The sequence below is a fragment of the Ciona intestinalis genome, chromosome 14 (genome assembly GCF_000224145.3).
Source record: "Ciona intestinalis chromosome 14, KH, whole genome shotgun sequence".
Classification (NCBI taxonomy): Eukaryota; Metazoa; Chordata; class Ascidiacea; order Phlebobranchia; family Cionidae; genus Ciona; species Ciona intestinalis.
This window is the reverse complement of record NC_020179.2, coordinates 2,344,603-2,363,452: the sequence shown is the minus strand read 5'-3', so window position 1 is coordinate 2,363,452 and position 18,850 is coordinate 2,344,603. Positions and strand designations below refer to the sequence as shown.

Genomic DNA, 18,850 nt, shown 5'->3' with positions numbered 1-18,850 from the left:
TAACACTCGCTAAATCATAGTAAAGCCGAAGAATTTTTTTAGTTTGCGTGTGCGAACGATTAAACTAGTTTCATAGCTTCATAAAACAACCTTGAATATTTCGTACAGTTTTATTTTGTCTCATTAAACTAGTTTTCGTTTTGTAAAAAAACACTGAAATATAAGCATGAAGAATATCGACAGGGGTCAATATGACTTTATTTGTGATAAAAACAACTAAAAAATGTTGGTTTAACGTTATATATATGAAGTTTACATGGCAAAGAAACTAGCACAGCCTGTTAAATTCGGTAGGTTAACTACAAGTTGTAGAGTACTGCTAATGTAAATATATTTCAATTTCGAGTCCCATCTTCCCCCATATTGTTGTTTTGTATGTTTTCATTGCCAAACTTTGAAGGATTTGCTTTTAATTTAGTAATTTATACCTCAGGGGTTATCAAAGTATAAGATACTAATATGATAAAAAGATAATATTTTGAAAATATATTCGAAATTTGGTCATTTGCATTTGGTGATAATTTATGAGAAGTGGCTTGTGCCCAAAACCTAGTAGTAATACCCAATTTGTAGTAAAAACATGGCGCCCTCTATAATAGAGGGTGCCATGAGTAAAAATAAAAACTTTATCAACAGTTATAATCAATTTTCTGTTATTACAAGTTCATATACATTTGTAGGATACAATATTCATCCATTTATGTTCGAACAATACCCATTATCGTTCAAACAATACCAATTGTTATGCAATAATATAATGTATGTGTAAAAACTATAGCAGTAGGGCAAGAAAAAGAATGTTTAGACTTAATTTTCAAAGCGTACAGTATTATTTCGTGTTATTTACGTATATTCCTAAATCCTATTTATAAATACACTTATTAATCAAAATTAACAATGATTTTAAACTGTCCCATCTTATCGTGTGTGTTTTCGAATGTGTAAAATTCTTTTTTGATTTTGGAAATATTTGGCAATATGTGCTTAAGTGTCCCATCTTCCCCCATTGTACTATATTACCTGGTGTCCTTGCTATTAATAATGATGCTTGACATTGTTTATAACTGAACACTAATTTTTGATTAATAATGTATAGTATAACGAGACGCTCACGTTATATAAGACACACATCGTTTTTTTTTTTTTAGTTTTTACTTTTTCCATATACCTTATGCTCAATTTCTAACATGGTTATCTTCTTTTATAAGTGGTGTGGTTGATAAATGAATAATTTCAAATTCTTTAAAATTTATTGCATTCGTAATGTTAAAAAAAACATGACTGATTGTTACTTATTTTTTCCTCCGCATTAATTTTAGAAGACATTTTATTGTCCTTCTGCTGAATGTGAATGTAACTTACTTTATCTTCGCATGGCCGGAAAACTACAGTCGTTATAACACGAATGTTCTGTTTCACACACCTTGTGCCAGCTTACGAGTTACCAAGTATGTTACTTTGTGGGTGATTATTTTTTTTTAGATTTCATCTTTGTGTGGCTGAAAATTTGAACAACCCATTGCTGATATTGTTATCTTCCATTACTTTGCCTTTTTTTCTAACCAACTTTTCAATCATTGATATTTGAAATGTATGAGCTCTAACTTTTAGTCGTACAATGTTTTATATGGAAAGCAACCAGTGATATGTGTCTTGACTTTACATAACATTAGGTTAAATAAAACATCATTCATGGAAATCGCAATTTTTTGAAAAGTTTAATATCCCTGTAAAAATCATCATTTTTCACTTACCTGTTACATATTATATTCTCGTTTTATCCTTGCATTTATTACCTAAATTTGTCATTTTTCACGTTGATATTGCTATCTCAATGTCTTCTAATCGATCAAAAGTAAATGGTGTTGATTTGAAACCTAAATTGTATTTTGTTAATGTAAAGTATGTTTAATGCCAACAAAAGCTATTATTGCAGTTGTACGTATTTATATCATGTTAACCATTTAAAGTTAAGCTTACAATTAGAGTTAAATGTACAAAAATACAAAATGCACATTTGTTTTATAGTTATTCATAACTTGTCCAAATAAATTCTGAATCTTCTTGTTCGTCCACCAATCTCTTGTTTCTTGTCACTTCTTCTCTCTCGTCGTTATTACCGATATTATAAACTTCAAATATTGGGGTCGTTGCACCAACTGGTAGGTTAGGTGAAGCATGTTTTTCTCCATGAAATTTACCTGTGGAAAATATATATTACGTTAGCAAAATGTTCGCGACAGGAAAAGAAATGTAGGGAGGACTATACTAGACATTTTGTCTCAAGAGGACATTTTGTATGAGGGGGACATTTTGTCTGAGTGGGACATTTTGTCTTAGGGGACATTTTGTTTCAGTGGGACATTTTGTCTTAGGGGGACATTTTTGTCTCAGTGGGACATTTTGTTTCAGTGGGACATTTTGTTTCAGAGGGACATTTTGTCTTAATGGGACATTTTGTCTCAGTAGGACATTTTGTCGCAAGGAAACATTTATTTACATTTAAATACCTGACGCAGAATCGCCACAATGCGGAGATAGTAGAACTTCTTCCTCTGCCACTCTTATCCACGCAATGTCTCTCTGTATCACTAATCTTGCGTTCGTCTGTAATAAAGCAACTCGTGTTTGATGTTTTTATTGAAACATAATAATAATCCACCTTTCAATGTAGCCTAATCACGCAACTCTATATGGCATAAGGAATTCGTAAAACAGGTTTTTTGGGCCATATACTAATAAACCAGTTGCGTAATTGTAAACCGAACTTAATATAAGTTTGTAGTTGTTGTAAAATATCATATACTTTTATGGGGGAGCCGCGTTTTGTGACCGCATCTCCCGAATTATTTTTTTACGCTTGTTGTATATTTAATTTGCAGTAAATACCTGGCAATTCTTTGAAACCATGGATATTTTTAGCTCTTCTTTCTGTCGGTATAAGCGTTCAGTGTTTAAAACATCTGTATTGGCCATGCTTGCTTCAGATTTGACGGCTTCTAATTCTGAATAAAAATATCAAGTTTACAATACATAAGTGATTGTAGCGTATTGCTGACAATTTGGAAAAAAAGCAATTGCCGTTACGTGTGTTCTCCAGGGCCATCATATACGCTCACAATTGTAGCAACTTTTGAGCCTCGAACTAGTAGCGTCTTTGGTCTACGGGGCAAACTTAACAAACAGCTTAAATAAGATTGTCATATATATACTAGGTTGGGGGAAATGGGACACCTTTTTATTCCCTTTTCTTGTACCATTTGGTGGTCAGCAAAGAACATTCAAAGAATTATAAAACTGTATCTTCACGACTCCCACAGACCGTTGTTAATTATTTAAAACACGATCAGGATATTTGGATGTTACGTGCTAAAAGTCTCCCGTATTCCCCCAACCTACTATATTACCATAGTGATAGTACAATATATAAACAGTGTGATGGGGAAAGATAGAACACCTTTAGCACATAAGTATTCTAATCGATTTTAAAACAATTACCAACGGTCTACGGGAGTCGTGAGGATGCGGTTTTATAATTGCTTGAATGTTCTTTGTTTACTTCCAAATAAGACGAGAAAATAAAATGAAAAGGTGTCTCATCTTCCCCACCCTGCTATTATTTCAGTATAATGGTATTGTACGTTCGACGTGCGCATTCCCTATTTGGAAAATTTTACATACTTTTAGTTAAAGTGACCAGTGTATCTTTGTATTCCTTAATTTTTGCAGCTTGGATTTCTGTTCTTTGTTTAAGTTGAGAATTCTGAGCATGAAGTTGATGAAGAGAATTCTCCGTGTCGACGTTTTGAGCCAATTTACTTTGAAGAGACATTTGAAGCTTGATTGCTTCCGACTTTAACTTGGATACCGACTTTATGCAAAGCTGCAATAACAATATAGAGTTATGGTGGCACACTGACTTTTCTAAGGTATAGTAGGATGTGGGAAGTTGGGACACCTTTAGCACATAATATCCAGATATTCTGTTCGTATTTTAAACAATTAACAACGGACTATAAGAGTCATGAGGACATAGTTTCATATTTCTTTGAATGTTCTTTGTTTACTACCAAATAGGATGAAAATAGAATGAAAATATGTCCCACCTCCCCCACCCTACTATATAATTACAGAAAATCACAAAATTATCAATCCACCTCATGCTCTTGATCCTTCTCCGTCCTCCGTGCTAATTGCTTCTCTGCATCTTCTAGAGAATCGAGAAGTCTTTGCTTCACTTCTTTCTTCCGATCCTAAAGAACCATTTCATCCCTTTTTAATTTCTCAAGCTCTTTGTTTTTCCTTAAAATACATCTTATATAAACTTTAAAGTTCCTGTAGGCAACGAAATATATGAATATAGTAAGTTTGATTCATCTCTTGGATTACGGTAGCGAAGATTGAAAAATAGAAAAATTACGAATTCCCGGCAAAAGTCGACAATGACAAAGAACCAACTTTATCTGGAACCGGTGCCAATTTTAATTATACCATTCTTATCGTATAAGAGCAGCGCGGGCGAGATTTAGACATTAGTTGCTTTGTAACTTGAGTTACCCCGACTTGAAAAATAAGTTTATAATACGTGCTCATTCATTACAGCTTTGTTGTGTTAGTGTAATGAAAGAATAACTGAATGCAACTTACTTTATCCTCGCATGGCCAAAAACAGTTGTTATAGCACGGGTTTCATGCACCTCGTGTTGACGTGTTAGCTTACGAGTTGGCATGCATTCACTTTGTAGGTGATTATTTTGTGTCTATATTTCTTCTTCTTTTTTATGTAATATGGCTGATGATTTGGACAACCCATTGGTGAGAAATTTTCGTTAAGTGTCTTTCCCAAGGACACATTGTCCGGCGCCGTGGTGTAGTGGTTAGCGCGCCTGTCTGTAACCCAGATGTAATGGTTTCAAGGCTCGACGCCGCTACCATTGTGGGCGTATGTGTCCTTGGGCAAGACACTTAACGGCAATTGCTCACCAATGGGTTGTCCAAATTATCAGCCATACATAAAAAAAAATAATAATAATTACCCACAAAGTAACATACATGGTAACTCGTAAGCTGGCACGAGGTGTTAAACCCGTGTGATAACGACTGTCGTTTTCCGGCCACGCGAGGATAAAATAAGTTACATTCTTCACATACGCCCAGAATGATAGCCGCGAGCATCTTTGAACCCGTTACCCCTGGGTTAAAGCAGGTGCGCCAAGCACTTTGCCACGGCGCCAGAGAAATAAAAGAAAAAGTTCGTTACCTTTCTACTTTCTTTTCAAAACTTCCAATTCTATGAAGTTGAATTCCTTTCTTGTCCAGAAGACCAGAGTGTTCAGATGAAGTAATGTCGTTTTCACGCTCTAAGAATTTCAACCTGGCAACCATCTTACTTTGCTGAAAAAAAAGCATGAGGGTAGGGAAGAGGAGAGACACTTTTTAATTCTATTTTCCCGTCTCATTTGGTAGTAAACAAAGAACATTCAGAGAAATATAGAACCGTATCCTCAGTTCTCACAAGTCTCATAGACCGTTGTTAATTGTTTAAAACACGATCAAGATACATGAATATTATGTGTAAAGGTGTCCCATATTACCCTACACTACTATATCTTTACACGCCACTATTTCATAAGTGGATTTAACGCCACTGCGTGTGTATATAATACATATGTAAGCCTTGCGTAGTTCATTAATAGTAGTGTGAGTAAGATGGTTATTGTTAGAACACAACATCACACATATCAAGTCGAGAGAATACGGTCATATAATTCTGACCGTTTTAACTACCAAATTAAACGATAAAAGGGAATAAAAATATTGAACATTTTACCCCAACCCACTATAATAGACAAAGCCACATTTACGAAAATAGATTTACCAATCTGTTTAGTTTACTCTGTTCCGATCTTAATTCATTATTCTCCTTTCGTATTTTCTCAACTGTAGCTGTTGGAAACAAAGTTTCAAGATTCTGTTTCTCTGTATCGATTTCTTTTTGGAGAAACTTGTTTCTTCTTACGATGTCGTTTATTGCAAGTTGTAATCTCGAATTGTGACGGACTCAGTGTTATATGTTATGACACCAAACGTACACGGGTTTTTAAAAAGTAATGTCAACTATAACTTTTAGAGTAGGGTTGGGGAAGATGGGACACCTTTTATTTCCAGTAAACAAAGAATACTCAAAGAATTATGAAACCGTATCCCCACGACTCCCATAGACCGTTGTTAATTGTTTAAAATACAATCAGGATGTTTGGATATTATGTGTTAAAGGTGTTCCATCTTTCCCCACCCTACTATATAACTTTTTAATGTAAGAGCCTATATATATCGTTTACGTAAAATGGGTTTAAAACAAGCTGATGTGAACAGAAACAATCTCTTTTAGAATGTTTCCGACAATGAAAACGTAGACCTCTAAAACCTTTATATTAATAAACTTTATATAAGCAAATTGGATCAAAGTATATTGCAATAAATATTAATGAAATTGAATTATTTAAAAACGTATTCAGAACTTGGCCTTGGCGGGCGCGACTGCAATGTAAAATACAAATTAAAATCGCTCAATTGTGCACAACTCTTACCAGCTTCAACTATTGAAAGCGAAAATATTTATTGCAAGCAAATATTAAATTGGGGCAACGACAGTGTTATAGAACGTATGTTCTATTTCATGGACATCGTGCCAGATTACGAGTTTGCTGTCATATTTTATAATGTCGGCTACGGCTGATAATTCAGACAACCTACAAAGGATCACTGGGTTGGAGCAATCGTCGCTGATATATAATTAATTATTTAAGATATTCACACAAAGTTAAAAAAAACTCACTTGCTTGCTTCACCACGTAGATGCTGATTTACAGGTTTTACAGGAGGGAGTTTACGTTGTACTTTGGTATCAGAAGGAACACCATTGACTTTTCCCTTGGATATTCCAACAGAATCATTCTTCGAGATCGGTGATCCAGCTTTTTTAAAGTATGTTTCATCGCTTTCAAGGTTTGCGGCGTTGGATAAAGGGCGTGTGTTGTACAATTTAGATTTTACACGTTGTATGGTTGGGCTCTGTCTTGATTTTGACCTGAAACATTTTAGGTCCAAGTTTTTGTTTGATGGTTTCGGTATAGCGTCTTTAACAGGAGGTAACTTTGGAGTTTCAGTCTTTCGCATTGGCGTTGGTAGCGGACTTTTTTGTGCCGCGGAGAATTTTTCAAGCTTAGACGAAACTGTCTTTTTATCTGCGTATTGAACTGGGGTTATTTCAGCTACATTTGTGTTCTTAGAGTTCGTTCGAAACTCGATAGGGGTTTTCTGTCGATGGCTGTCAATCATTTGAGATTCGTTTGGTGACAATGAAGTCATGGTCATAGGCCTACTCTTGGTCTGGTTTTCTTTTTCTCCCTTTTTAGAGTTCCAGTCTTCTGTTAAGCTGGAATCAAGTCTAAGAACGAACTGATCGTGGGTAGTCGTAGATTCAGAGGTTGTTAGGGGGGAAGGTATCCGCTGGAGGATGTATTTTAAATCCTCAGTAAAGTTTCTTTCTGAAGAATAAAAACTTGCATCTTCATCGAAAAAGAGGACACTGTTTTCTTCTGATGATGCGTCTTCGGATTCGAGAGAATAAATAGACGTCCCGGATAAATAACTTCTGGAAATGTAAGGAAGTTTTGACGACTTATATTCCGGCTTTTCTGTTTCTTTGTTCCATTTACTTTGGTAGGTTGGTAAAATCGGTAGTTTAACTTTTTCAGTATCTTTTTGCAATTGCCTGAAACAGTTGACGCAAAACCACGGTTTGAAGTTTCTCTGGTTGTATCGCGTCAATGCCTGCGCTTTCCCGTCGTTAATTTTCTGACGCAGGACTGGAAAACGGGTCGAGTTGGCATTAATCACGCCTTTAACTGCAGGCGGCAGTGAGAATTGAATATCTTTTCGTAATTTTGAAGTATTCGAAGGAAAAAATTGTCCTCTCTGTCTAGTTTTTATGTTTTTGGAAATCCCGACTCCAATTACGACTAAGTTTCTCTTTGAACTGACCGAAACTAATCTATCTCTGTTCCAAACTGTATGTGTGGCCTTCTGTCTGTTCCATCTGGTATGTTGTTGCAGCAACATCGTACACCATCCGAAAACACCAGTAGCACGTTAATAATTCAAAGGTACATCGTGTCTAGACAATCCTATTCTATTCAGACATGGCACATAATTGTAATTAATTAAAACCTGAATTAAATTTCATGCAAAATAAACTCCTTTAACTGTTTACGTTTTAAACAATCCTATAACCTGCCTACAAGTGATCCATAGTGCTGTAATTTGATAGAAGTCTTATAACAGCTTACTACGGCACCTATGAACAACGAAATGCATGTTAACGGGTCCTCTATATGCATACACAACGTTCTGCAAACGATAAAGTTCGCAGGTGATCTATAATTTATAACACTTCTGCTTATGCTGAGCAAATTTTAATATCGCCAACAACGCTCTTCCTTAGAGACTATTATCTTTGTGAAGTAAAACCGCTTACTGAGCGGAGATATTAAATTAATTCAGACATCTGTTGAGCAAAGGAAACTGTCTTTCTGGTTTACAATTTAAAATGAAACACACTTGAAATATTTCACCTCAATTTAGGTTGGGTAAGAAAGAAAGAAATGCGCTTTGCCAAAGACAACACACGGCAACACTTTTTGTATTCTTTATTTCAAGGGTATCAGAATATTTATATCTCAAAATTTGTATTAAAATAAAAGCCAGAGTCCCACAAAGACAAATAGTTAGATGAAGTTAATCTGAAAAACAAAAAAAAATCATTAATTCAGTGTTATTATACTAGTTTTACATCCGTTGTAGGTATTTCGTATTCAGATATCGAAATAAAAACACCAGATCATTGAAAATTCTTTTATTTTGACACACTAAGCACATGCGTTTTCACAGCAAAGGATTAAGTTGGTAATCTAGCAGATTGTGGAACTGTGGGTTGTGGAGAGATACCAGCATCAAAAGTTTTTATTTCTCTGAAATAAAATGTAAAGTTTAAGATTGTAACAACTTATGGTTTAAATATCATTGTATATTAGTGTTAGTGGTATCCTATGATGGGGCCTAGAAGACCAAGAGAGGACTTAAAGCCTCTTAAACTATCAATAATAGAACACTATATATTTAGTATACAATTAACAACAAGAGCCAGCATTAGGTAGGACTATAATTGAACTAAAATAGTAGGATTTTACCTACACCCAAGGTGTATTAAAATACCTAAATTGGGGACAGAATTAAAATTAAATATTTTAACCACTCACCCACAAATATAATGGTGTCTTTTCCATCTTTTCTAACAGCACCTGTTATATAAACCACATAAATACACGAAACAAGTATTCTTCATACAAACATACCATTCTCTTGTTCAACTGCTTGTGGCTCTTCTTCCTAAATATAAAATATAACTCATTATATCGGCATACATAAAACCAGCTTGATAAACCCTGAAAGTCAACCCCACTTAATTAGACGACATTTAGACCAAGCCTGGGTTGACTGAATAATAAACACAACACCCACAAAGCTGCAATACTTGGTATTTTTAAGGCACAAGTGTATAAAACAGAACACCTGTGTTATGTTGCTGCCTTACAATGAGACGGTGAATGACATTTATTGATACTGTAACACATATCATTTATACTGTAACATGCAAGTGCAACATGATGTACCTGTAGTTCAGTGGCTTCCTCAGCTTCTGATGTTTCGCTGCCAGATTCATCTGGAAATTTAATAATATTATAATACACAGTAAATACTTTTATTTAGATTTAAACAAACGATACAACTCTGCTAATTCAAATTTCTTATTTTTGACCTATTATTTTTGTCAAAGATACAACAACGGAGGAGACTGAAATATTTAAAAACATGGAAGAGAAACAGCCGATGAATCTACACCTCTACAACCCACATGCAAATTACAGAATTAAAAACACTCAATTATCTGAATTAGCAGATTGTAACATGCACGTGACTAACAGACAACAGCTTCTGAATAACATTAACACAGTTCAGGTATTTCTTACCTGGTGCCACTGGTGCAAATGGATGGTTTGTCATTTTCTTTTTCATCTTGTGTTATACCTAATTAGTAACTACCTAACCTAACTCTGTTCTGGTAATATCTACATAATTTGAAGACTGCTCACTGTCTGTCTTGTCACGTGCACATCACGAGGTATGTATTTAAAACAATAAGCATGCAGCAATTTTATGTAGGGTTAGTAACGGTGTGACACAAATTAAGCACTTTAGACTCGGTCGAAATGGTTAATTGGCGCATTCCTACATATTTGGCCTCAATTAAAAAGCTCAGAAATCTAGGATTAATATTGTATATAGTATAGTGGTGACTGGTGGGTATGTATGGCAAGCCACGCCAGGAGACCAGAGATTTAGATCATAGTTGGCCCACTGCCTCAACAAAAATCATTGATTGAACCAGTATTCATATTTTGTATGAAGTCAAATCGCAAACCGAAAACAATATTCCTGTTTGTATGTTACTTATTCGTTATTCCAGACCAAAATTTCATTGAATACATTGTAATAACTTAAGAAGTCACCATATTCTACAACTAAACCTACAGCACAGGCATTAATATATGGATTGATATTAATATGTTAATTGTTAATATATATATTATAAATACCTTCGTCCTCATCTTCGTCCTCATCCTCTTCATTGGCGGCCAATCTTTCTTTAACCTGAAAATATGTTGATAAGAAAAGATAGTTTGAAACACTCACAGCTTCTCAAACAGTTTCGTTTTAAACTTATTTTAATCTTTTAAAAATGCCCGCCACTCAGGGTCAATGGAATAATATATGCAGTACTATCAGTAAAATTGGCAGACTCCTAATGACTCCTGATGAGTCTTGAAGGTCATAACCCCCAGGTTAAGAAGCTCGTTAGAAGTATTCTATATTGTGTGCGAAAAGTTGGTACATCGTGGCCATAATTAGGCCAAAATTAAGAGGTTTTATTTAAGAAATAAAACACAGCATAATTCACCTTTCCCTTAAACTCCAGCCATTCATCATTGCTGAGTGTTTTGATTGGAACAATTTCTCCAGCATCATATGCCTCAACACGGGCCTTAATTTGAGCCGTTTGGTAAAGACCCTGAAATAAAAAATGGACACCCAATGTTGAGAACAGGTAGATGAATTACCACAATATAAAATTTTTAAACTGTTATTAACTAAAATCACAATTTGTTAAGAAAAAAAAGAAAAACCTTGTAGGAGAACCCTTAAGGTGGCTGTACACAGTATCCAGAATTCGTCCATTTTGTCCGGATTTCGCTGCCGCATGCGGAATTGGACACGGGTTTGCATACAACTTCGCATGTAAATTCGTACGCCGGACAACGTGTACAGCCACCTTTAGCTCTATCAGATCGAGGATTCTCCACACTGTGTTTAGTGTTTGATATTGCCCTAAAGCAAAATAAATTTTAGAAATATTTCAGTAATCCTACCCATGCAGCAATAGGAATTCCACCAAATATGAGCCATACAGCAGTTTCCATGGGACTGATATCGGCTCCACCACCACTCATTAATCGCCGGCTACCAGTTTGCTGGGTGCTTCTAAGGAATCCTATGAATTTTAACAAAGTTATTAACATTTTAAGTATATTTGGTCAAAATAAATGGCATTAGTAAAGATTCTAAAGAAACACTCTGCTCTATGCCATTATACAGATTAGGCAACGCTTTGGGAGGTTTCTTCACTGGCATTAAATGAATATATATATTTATACCTTGTTTGGTCGCATTTGTTGTGAGTCTTCGTGCAACAACGGATGAAATTCGTGAAAACAACATTTTAAAATGAAAGATTCTATCCAGTTATAACGTAAATTCTTATGGGTGTTCTATTAGGAAATCATTGCATTAAACGATCAGAATACGAAATAATTACAAACTTTTTAACTCAACCAAGCTCTTTTCTTAATCCCAAAATATGTTTCTGCACTGCAAATATAAAAGAGAGTTAACTGAACAGCAAAACCAATTCCAGGGTGACATTCAGAATCTCACAGATTTGCAATCGGTTCGTGTAAATCCGAAATTTTCCGAAACCATCCGATTAGCGGCACTTAAAATTATGTTAAACTGATTGGGGACAATTTAAATTTTTAATAAAAAATCTTTCGAACAAATGTACAGTTTTGAACAAAAATATCTTACTTTTTTAACAGCTTTTATCACAAATCACAAGACTTTTTAAGAAACAGTGAATATGCGAGTCGTTAATCACTTGGCTACGTGAATGCACAAACCTTCGTAATGGCAACTTCAACAGGACTTCTGTGTGTTTGATACTGTGCATAGTAAGTCAAACTGTACTATTAAACTATGGTCAAACGCTTCATTAATACAACCACCACCATTAAAAATATAAAATATCATCTAGTAAAACATAATTTCACGTTCAACTGGAGTCTGTTTTCGTAAAAAAAACAACAACAAAAACTGTGGTTACTTATTAACACAATGTGCAAAATCATTTAAGTAAACTTTCCTCTAGGCCTAATTTCTAACCGCAAGCTTTTTTGCTGCTATTCTGAGATCTAACGTTGCTGCGATGGCGTCTGTGTCTTTAGTTCAAGATCCCAGCAAAGCTGAAAACAAAACCTTTTACAACGACGAAAACTTACCGTCGTTGCCTGTACCGACTGTCCAGCAAACAATTAAGAAATATTTAGATTCTTGTAAAGCAGTACTGACAGAAGAAGAATTTGGTAAAACAGCCGCAATTTGCGACAAGTTTTTGAGGGAAGATGGCCCAAAACTGCAAGAAAAGTTGCTTGAAAGGTCCAGAGTGCATAAGAATTGGCTTGACGAATGGTGGCTAAAGAAGGTTTACCTAGAAGGCAGAGCACCTCTGGCCACTGGTAATTTCTCAGGTCCTGGTACCTACATAGAACACTATTGGCCTCTGAAACCAGGTACTCAACTCGAAAGAATAGCACTTGGTACTTACCATTTCATGCAATTCTGGCAGCTTATACGACGAGAGCTCATTGCTTCACACAGTCTTGGTGATGGAAAAAAACTAACCATGCATCAGTTTCGGTATCTGTTCAATACGTGTAGAATTCCACATCGTGGTATGGACCAACTTTCGCATTCATTTAAAACAGAAGCTGAAGGCACCGCACCAACACATATTGTTGTGATTTCCAGGGGTTACTTTTTCTCCATTCCAAGTGTTAATTCCACAACTGGTGAGATCTATACACCACCTGAATATTATGCAATGTTCAAAGAAATCCATGAGATTTCAAACCAAAGGAAGAAAAAAGGGGTCCCAGTAGCTGCCTTAACCGCCCTGGATAGAGATACATGGGCTGATGCACGTGATCATTTAATTGCAATCAGCCCGAAGAATAAAGAAGTTCTGGAGGAAATAGAAACCTCTTTAATAATCACAACTTTGGATGATACATCACCAGCAGACTACACAGAGCTCAGTTTCGAAGCCATGTGTGGTGATCCTGGTCAAAGGTGGTATGACAAGTCCTACAACTCTGCGACAACAGAAAATGGTGGCAACTTATGTTTGTGTGATCATACTCCATATGATGCCATGGTTATGGTGGCACTCGTGGAGTTTATGACACAAGCAATAAAGCAAGCAAAGGGGGTCTGGAATGGGCCATGGCACACAGATGTTTATGAAAAGCCTAAAGAGCTAATCTTTAAATTAGACGAAACTTCTATGATGTATATAAACAAAGCAACTACTTTATGCAGGGAAATAAAGGATAACATTGAACTTTTACAGATTGTCTTTGAAAAGTTCGGTAAGGCAGCTTTCAAGCAATACAAAATACATCCTGATTTTGTGGTCCAACTTTGCTTGCAACTAGCATACATGAAAACACATGGTAAACCTGGCCCAACATATGAAACTGCTATGACACGGCAGTTTTATCATGGAAGAACAGAAACATGTCGAAGCTGTACTCCAGAAGCAGTTGACTTTTGCAAAGCTGTACTACAAAACCCCAACCCAGGATCTGAAGCTTTCAAGCAACTTAAACTTTTGCTACAAGTCGCCCATAAAAAATTTGTAACACTAATGGCTGACTGCCTACAAAACAAAGGTTGCGACCGACACCTGTTAGGCCTGCTGTACATTTGCTTGGAAAATGGTTTTCCCATCCCAGAGCTTTACACTGACCCTGCCTTTGCTGCAAGTGGAGGTAACGGAAACTTTGTTCTCTCCACAAGTTGTGTTGGATATTTCCACGCACAAGGTTCTGTGGCTCCTATGGTTGATAATGGGTACGGATTCTTCTACAGAATAAACGACAACAAGATCATATATTCAGTTTCAGCATTTAACTCTAACAAGGAAACGAATGCAGGTTTACTGAGCACTAACTTTCAAAATGCCCTGATTTCGGTGCTTCATATCCTGTCGCAAAGCAATGCAAAACTTTAAATTTATACCTTTTAACATGCAAATATAAATGCAGGTGTTAATTATTTTAATTACTTCCACTGTTTTCAAATTTTGTAATTGTATTATTATTTACATTGTGCTGAATTATCTCTGGTGCATATGTCTATTTGTTTAGTAATCCAAACTGTCAAGGCATTTTACTCTTATCACATTCTATATTCTACCTGATGTGTAAAACATTGCTTTGTAAATAATATTGTATAAAGAGATTCTGTAATTCCTTACAATTTTAAGCAGAATACGTGTATTCTTAAAATTCTTTGTGTAATGCAGCATTAGAAACAATAAATTAACAATCATGAAACAGTGCACATCTTTGCCGTTACTAAAGTTATATTCAGACAGTTATCTAGCAGAAAAAGCATGCTTTTGTTGTGATATAGAATTAAATAGAACTATAGGACAGGTCAATATGAAATGTAAAAAATCCTAAGAATATTCAAAAGAAGCACAAGTGTACTGAAGTTTCGAACGAATTCAAAAAAATCTTTAAGAGAAGTACAATTCTACTAAAAAAAACAAAATACTATTTCTCCGTCAAAGACACAGTTTGAGGCATAAAAAGAACTTTGTTAGATAGAGTTGCATGGCTCACTACTTGTACAGCAATTACTTCATTACACGCTATACACTGGAATATACGAAAAGCATGTTTGTCTACTTCAGACCATGCACAGTTTAATGTGGCACTATTTGTAAGTGTGTGCGACATGTAAGATAGATTTGGCACAAGTGTTTGATCCACTGCTATTAAGGTGTCCCCACTTGAGTACAATAAAACCAAATTAAAGTCCTGTTTTACTTCTGTAATGTCACATTCCTTGGCGGAACATATAACTTCACTGCAAAGACATGACATAACGGTTTGTAGAATAGCTTTAGAAGTATTTAAACCTCGTAAATCATCATCAAAGTTATTAAAAGACCTTTTGGTACGTCTTTTCTTTTTCTCTTTCACAGATAAAATCTCTTCTTCTTTTAAAGGGTTTTCAACATCTTTAAAATCAAGAGAGAGTTTACATTTTTTGGCAAGCTGACTAGCAATCGTATTTTTTCCTCTGTTGTTTTTGCTCAAATCATGAGAACGAGATCTAGATCTTTTACTTGAGGCGGAAAATGGTTCCTTAAAGTCATCTTCTTCGTTGTCGGATTTAATTTCTGGGGATTCCGGAACAATTAAAATGTCCTCCTTTTCAGGGGTGTTCGTAATCACAATGACATCATTATTTTGTTTATTTTTATTGTCCTTGACCGATGCATCAGTGTTCAAACTTTTTTTGTGCTCAAATTTAAATTTTCTTTTGGTGAATTTAGTTTCGCTTGAATCGTACTCTGGTTTCACCTGATTTTCTATTTTAATTGGTTTGATTTCAGGGTTCGAACTGTTTTTAGGCTCCAATTTAAATTTAAATTTTCTTAGGTTGGGTTTAGTTTCGCTTGCCTCATACTCTGGCTTCACCGCATTTTCAGTTTTAATTGGTTTGATTTCAGGGTCCGACAAAAATTGAAGTTCAGTTTTAGGAATTTCCGGTTTGTTTTCTTTTCCAATTGAAAGGCATGTTGCAAGTTTATCTTTTATAGAAAAATGATCTGAAATCTTTGACTTCTGGCTTTGGTTGAATGGTTCTACAATTGTAGATTGGATCTGGGTTGAAGTGGATGCAAATGCACTTTGGGTAAAAGTGAGGGAAAGATTCTCTTTCTCATTTTCTTGTTTAGATTGTCTTTGGCAAAAGTTTGCCAATGACTCTTCAAAAACTTTAAACTTGTCATAAGATTTAACTTTCTGTCTAACCCACTTCGACAAGCCTTTACAGTATTTCCTTGGATTTTGACAGAAGCGGTCATCCACTATAATCAATGCTCCCCAGTCATTTCTATGACGAATGCAGCGACCTAGAGCTTGATTTAAAGCTCTGAATGCCTGAATTTCATACCAATCATTTCCTGTAAGTAAACCTCTGTCTTGGCAATGAAAGTTGTTGTAGGTTTTCTTTAGTTCCACTTGCTTGTCACGGTAGTTAGGAAATGGTATGCCCACTGTGATTACAGCACGTGCATTATTGTTTGCAAAATCTAACCCTTCACTTGCCTTGCCTCGACAAACAGCCAGAAATAATGCACCGGTTAAATCACTGGTTCCCACCATTGCAACAGTATGGTAGAAATTTTGTAGAACTCCATCAAAATCTGCTTTGTTACGACCATGAGGTTCACAAACAATTTCCTTCTTTTGACAGATGTCGTACCACAAACCTGTGTTTTTCCATCTTTCACAGAGTTTTTCTAGCATTTTATAACTTGAGAAGAAACATAACACGCCATAAGGAACCACATTACAAACCGATTGCACCAATTTACCAAGTTCGTCTTGGAAATCCAAACTGTTTGTATTCTGGTAAGTTGCTTGCAGTCTGTGACCATTAGGCCCACAACCAAGGGAGCCCACAAATACTTGTGAATTAGAAATGACATGTGCGGCTTCTAACTGGATCGGGAATGCTAAACCAAGCTCTGAAGAAAATGAAGACATAGGGGACAGAGTTCCAGAAGTTAAGATGATACATCTTGTGTCTGCCAAATCTGTGAATGCCACAGCAGGATTAAGACACCAGAAATGCAGTTTAAGCAGAAAAAACTTTGACTTTCTTTTGTTAATTGTAACCCAGCCATCTCTTGTTCGTTTTGGAGGAGGAATACCGAACTGAGCAGTTCGTATCATCGTAACTCTGTAATCTCCTGCGAACTTTTTGGAAGAAGCAAGGATATATGTCAAGACATCAAACAATGCTCCAAGAAAGGATTTGCTCATTGAATGCATGATCATTTCCTTTTTCTCCTCTTCTACTCCCCCTTCCTCTTCTTCCTTTGTTTCAACTGCCTTCAAAAATGCCTCCACAAGTAAGCTTAATGTATCAGCAGTGATTCCCCATTCATCTAAATGCGGAATAAAATCTTCTCCAGTCCAAACCTTGGACCAGGTTTCATATGCAGACTCTTTCAGGTCCTTTACATGTTTGTTCATCCAGCCTCCCATTTTTGATAACACCAAGTGTAGTTTTTGATGTTCTTCCACGTTTGATTCAACAGAAATTAAATGTTCAAGGTCTGCCACAGTGCTCATTAAATCAGTTTCAACTGCAGTAAAGCTTGCAGCTTCTCTTGAACTATCTTCTATATTGTGTGCTTCATCTAAAATAACAATGTCATTCTGAAGGTCAATCTGCATGCTACTCCTAATACTGGGATCAATAAGGTAATTATAAGGGCAAAATATAATAGATGCCGTCTTCTGCAGCTCCCTTGCAGCATAATATGGACATGATTTTACTCTGGTTCCAAGTTTCACTAAATCCTCTAAATCCCATGCTTGAGTTATGCCACAGTTTTTTAAACTAGCATGACTTCTTAGCCTGTTGACATTCTGGTAAAATATGCAGTGAGTTCCAGGTAGGTCAGGGTGAATTCCTTTACGTAGTTCTTTACATCCTTCGTTTTTAGTTTTTGACTGACTATTTAATGGATGTATGCAAGCGTGTTCCCTGCTTGATAGTATACTCATGTTTACATGCCTATACTGGGTTGTAGCTAGTTCATGGGTAATTTGAGCTATCTGCTTGTGAGTCCTTGTTCCAAACCATATAGTAGGCACTTTTTCCTTTTCCTTTGGGGGTTGCTCAATGGAACAGCATTCTTCTTCAGCACAGTCAACATTTGATTGTTCATACAATTCTTCTTTTTTCTGCAATCGCATTGCTAGATCTTGTTGCCATGCCAAAGCAGAGCAAAGAAGTGACAAAGTCTTGCCACTTCCTGTTGGACTTTCAAGCAAGCAATGCTCTGATCGTTGTAAACCTTTTACAATCATGCTCATCATTGAGAGTTGTGACGGATAAGGTTTAAATGGAAAATGAATCTTTACTCCTCCAATCATCAGTTCCACGTGTGGTTTCTCTTCCATCATTGTGGGTACTAAAAGAAATGAACTATTAGTTTAAATATCAGATTGTCTTTAAATATTAAAACTTCATATTTACCTAGTAGAAGCAAGCTTTATCCACAATTAGATATTTTGGTACATAAACAATATATTACTTTCTTCAGGCAGGACCATTTCTAACACCGCTACACCTGTACAGGAAATACAAACGATTTCAAATGCTTGTGCAATCACTGTGATCAGTCGCTATGTATAAGCAAAACAAATGAAACACACGTGGTTACGCTTGGATAGTTTAGGCGCGAAAGATAAACAAAGATTCCCGGAGTTGCCCCGATATTATCTTTAATAACTAAAAAAAG

General features: G+C 35.8%; 4 protein-coding genes across 5 annotated transcripts; 1 reads left to right on the top strand and 3 right to left on the bottom strand.

The window, feature by feature from the left end:
- Window positions 1-1,193: 1,193 nt before the first annotated feature.
- On the bottom strand, window positions 1,194-7,242 carry LOC100178919. 2 transcript variants are annotated; one of them, XM_026837557.1, is made up of 8 exons: window positions 6,839-7,242; window positions 5,879-6,044; window positions 5,261-5,394; window positions 4,158-4,302; window positions 3,682-3,883; window positions 2,890-3,005; window positions 2,511-2,607; window positions 1,194-2,201 (listed from the first exon to the last, which is right to left on the bottom strand). In XM_026837557.1, the coding sequence occupies exons 5-8, from the start codon at window positions 3,830-3,832 to the stop codon at window positions 2,029-2,031; spliced, it is 537 nt and encodes a 178-aa protein (XP_026693358.1). In that variant the 5' UTR covers window positions 3,833-3,883; window positions 4,158-4,302; window positions 5,261-5,394; window positions 5,879-6,044; window positions 6,839-7,242; the 3' UTR covers window positions 1,194-2,028. The 2 variants fall into 2 exon arrangements, 1 of the variants encoding a protein (XP_026693358.1); XR_003396560.1 differs by lacking the exons at window positions 1,194-2,201; window positions 2,511-2,607; window positions 2,890-3,005 and having other exon boundaries at window positions 3,872-3,883.
- Window positions 7,243-8,696: 1,454 nt separating this feature from the next.
- Window positions 8,697-11,983, bottom strand: LOC100175846 (chromatin-remodeling ATPase INO80). The gene is made up of 8 exons (XM_002119415.5): window positions 11,835-11,983; window positions 11,550-11,671; window positions 11,081-11,191; window positions 10,719-10,773; window positions 9,735-9,784; window positions 9,417-9,450; window positions 9,321-9,362; window positions 8,697-9,032 (listed from the first exon to the last, which is right to left on the bottom strand). The coding sequence occupies exons 1-8, from the start codon at window positions 11,896-11,898 to the stop codon at window positions 9,025-9,027; spliced, it is 486 nt and encodes a 161-aa protein (XP_002119451.1). The 5' UTR covers window positions 11,899-11,983; the 3' UTR covers window positions 8,697-9,024.
- Window positions 11,984-12,297: 314 nt separating this feature from the next.
- Window positions 12,298-14,852, top strand: LOC100178156 (peroxisomal carnitine O-octanoyltransferase-like). The gene is made up of 2 exons (XM_002121263.4): window positions 12,298-12,407; window positions 12,605-14,852. Exon 2 carries the CDS (start codon window positions 12,662-12,664, stop codon window positions 14,525-14,527), a length of 1,866 nt encoding a protein of 621 aa, XP_002121299.1. The 5' UTR covers window positions 12,298-12,407; window positions 12,605-12,661; the 3' UTR covers window positions 14,528-14,852.
- On the bottom strand, window positions 14,796-18,784 carry LOC100181276 (Fanconi anemia group J protein homolog). The gene is made up of 2 exons (XM_002120203.4): window positions 18,586-18,784; window positions 14,796-18,520 (listed from the first exon to the last, which is right to left on the bottom strand). The coding sequence occupies exon 2, from the start codon at window positions 18,510-18,512 to the stop codon at window positions 15,075-15,077; it is 3,438 nt and encodes a 1,145-aa protein (XP_002120239.1). The 5' UTR covers window positions 18,513-18,520; window positions 18,586-18,784; the 3' UTR covers window positions 14,796-15,074.
- Window positions 18,785-18,850: the final 66 nt, after the last annotated feature.

Bases quoted from the DNA above. Each gene is read 5' to 3' on its own strand.
- LOC100178919 (XM_026837557.1), bottom strand. From the start codon at position 3,832: ATGTCTCTTCAAAGTAAATTGGCTCAAAACGTCGACACGGAGAATTCT. The intron at 3,006-3,681 runs GTATGTAAAATT...ATTTTTATTCAG, and splicing joins ACTGGTCACTTTAACTAAAA to AATTAGAAGCCGTCAAATCT. The intron at 2,608-2,889 runs GTATTTACTGCA...GCTTTATTACAG, and splicing joins TGGTTTCAAAGAATTGCCAG to ACGAACGCAAGATTAGTGAT.
- LOC100175846 (XM_002119415.5), bottom strand. From the start codon at position 11,898: ATGTTGTTTTCACGAATTTCATCCGTTGTTGCACGAAGACTCACAACA. The intron at 11,192-11,549 runs GTAGGATTACTG...TTTTTATTTCAG, and splicing joins GAATTCCTATTGCTGCATGG to GGTCTTTACCAAACGGCTCA. The intron at 9,451-9,734 runs GTACATCATGTT...TTTTATATTTAG, and splicing joins AGGAAGCCACTGAACTACAG to GAAGAAGAGCCACAAGCAGT.
- LOC100178156 (XM_002121263.4), top strand. From the start codon at position 12,662: ATGGCGTCTGTGTCTTTAGTTCAAGATCCCAGCAAAGCTGAAAACAAA.
- LOC100181276 (XM_002120203.4), bottom strand. From the start codon at position 18,512: ATGATGGAAGAGAAACCACACGTGGAACTGATGATTGGAGGAGTAAAG.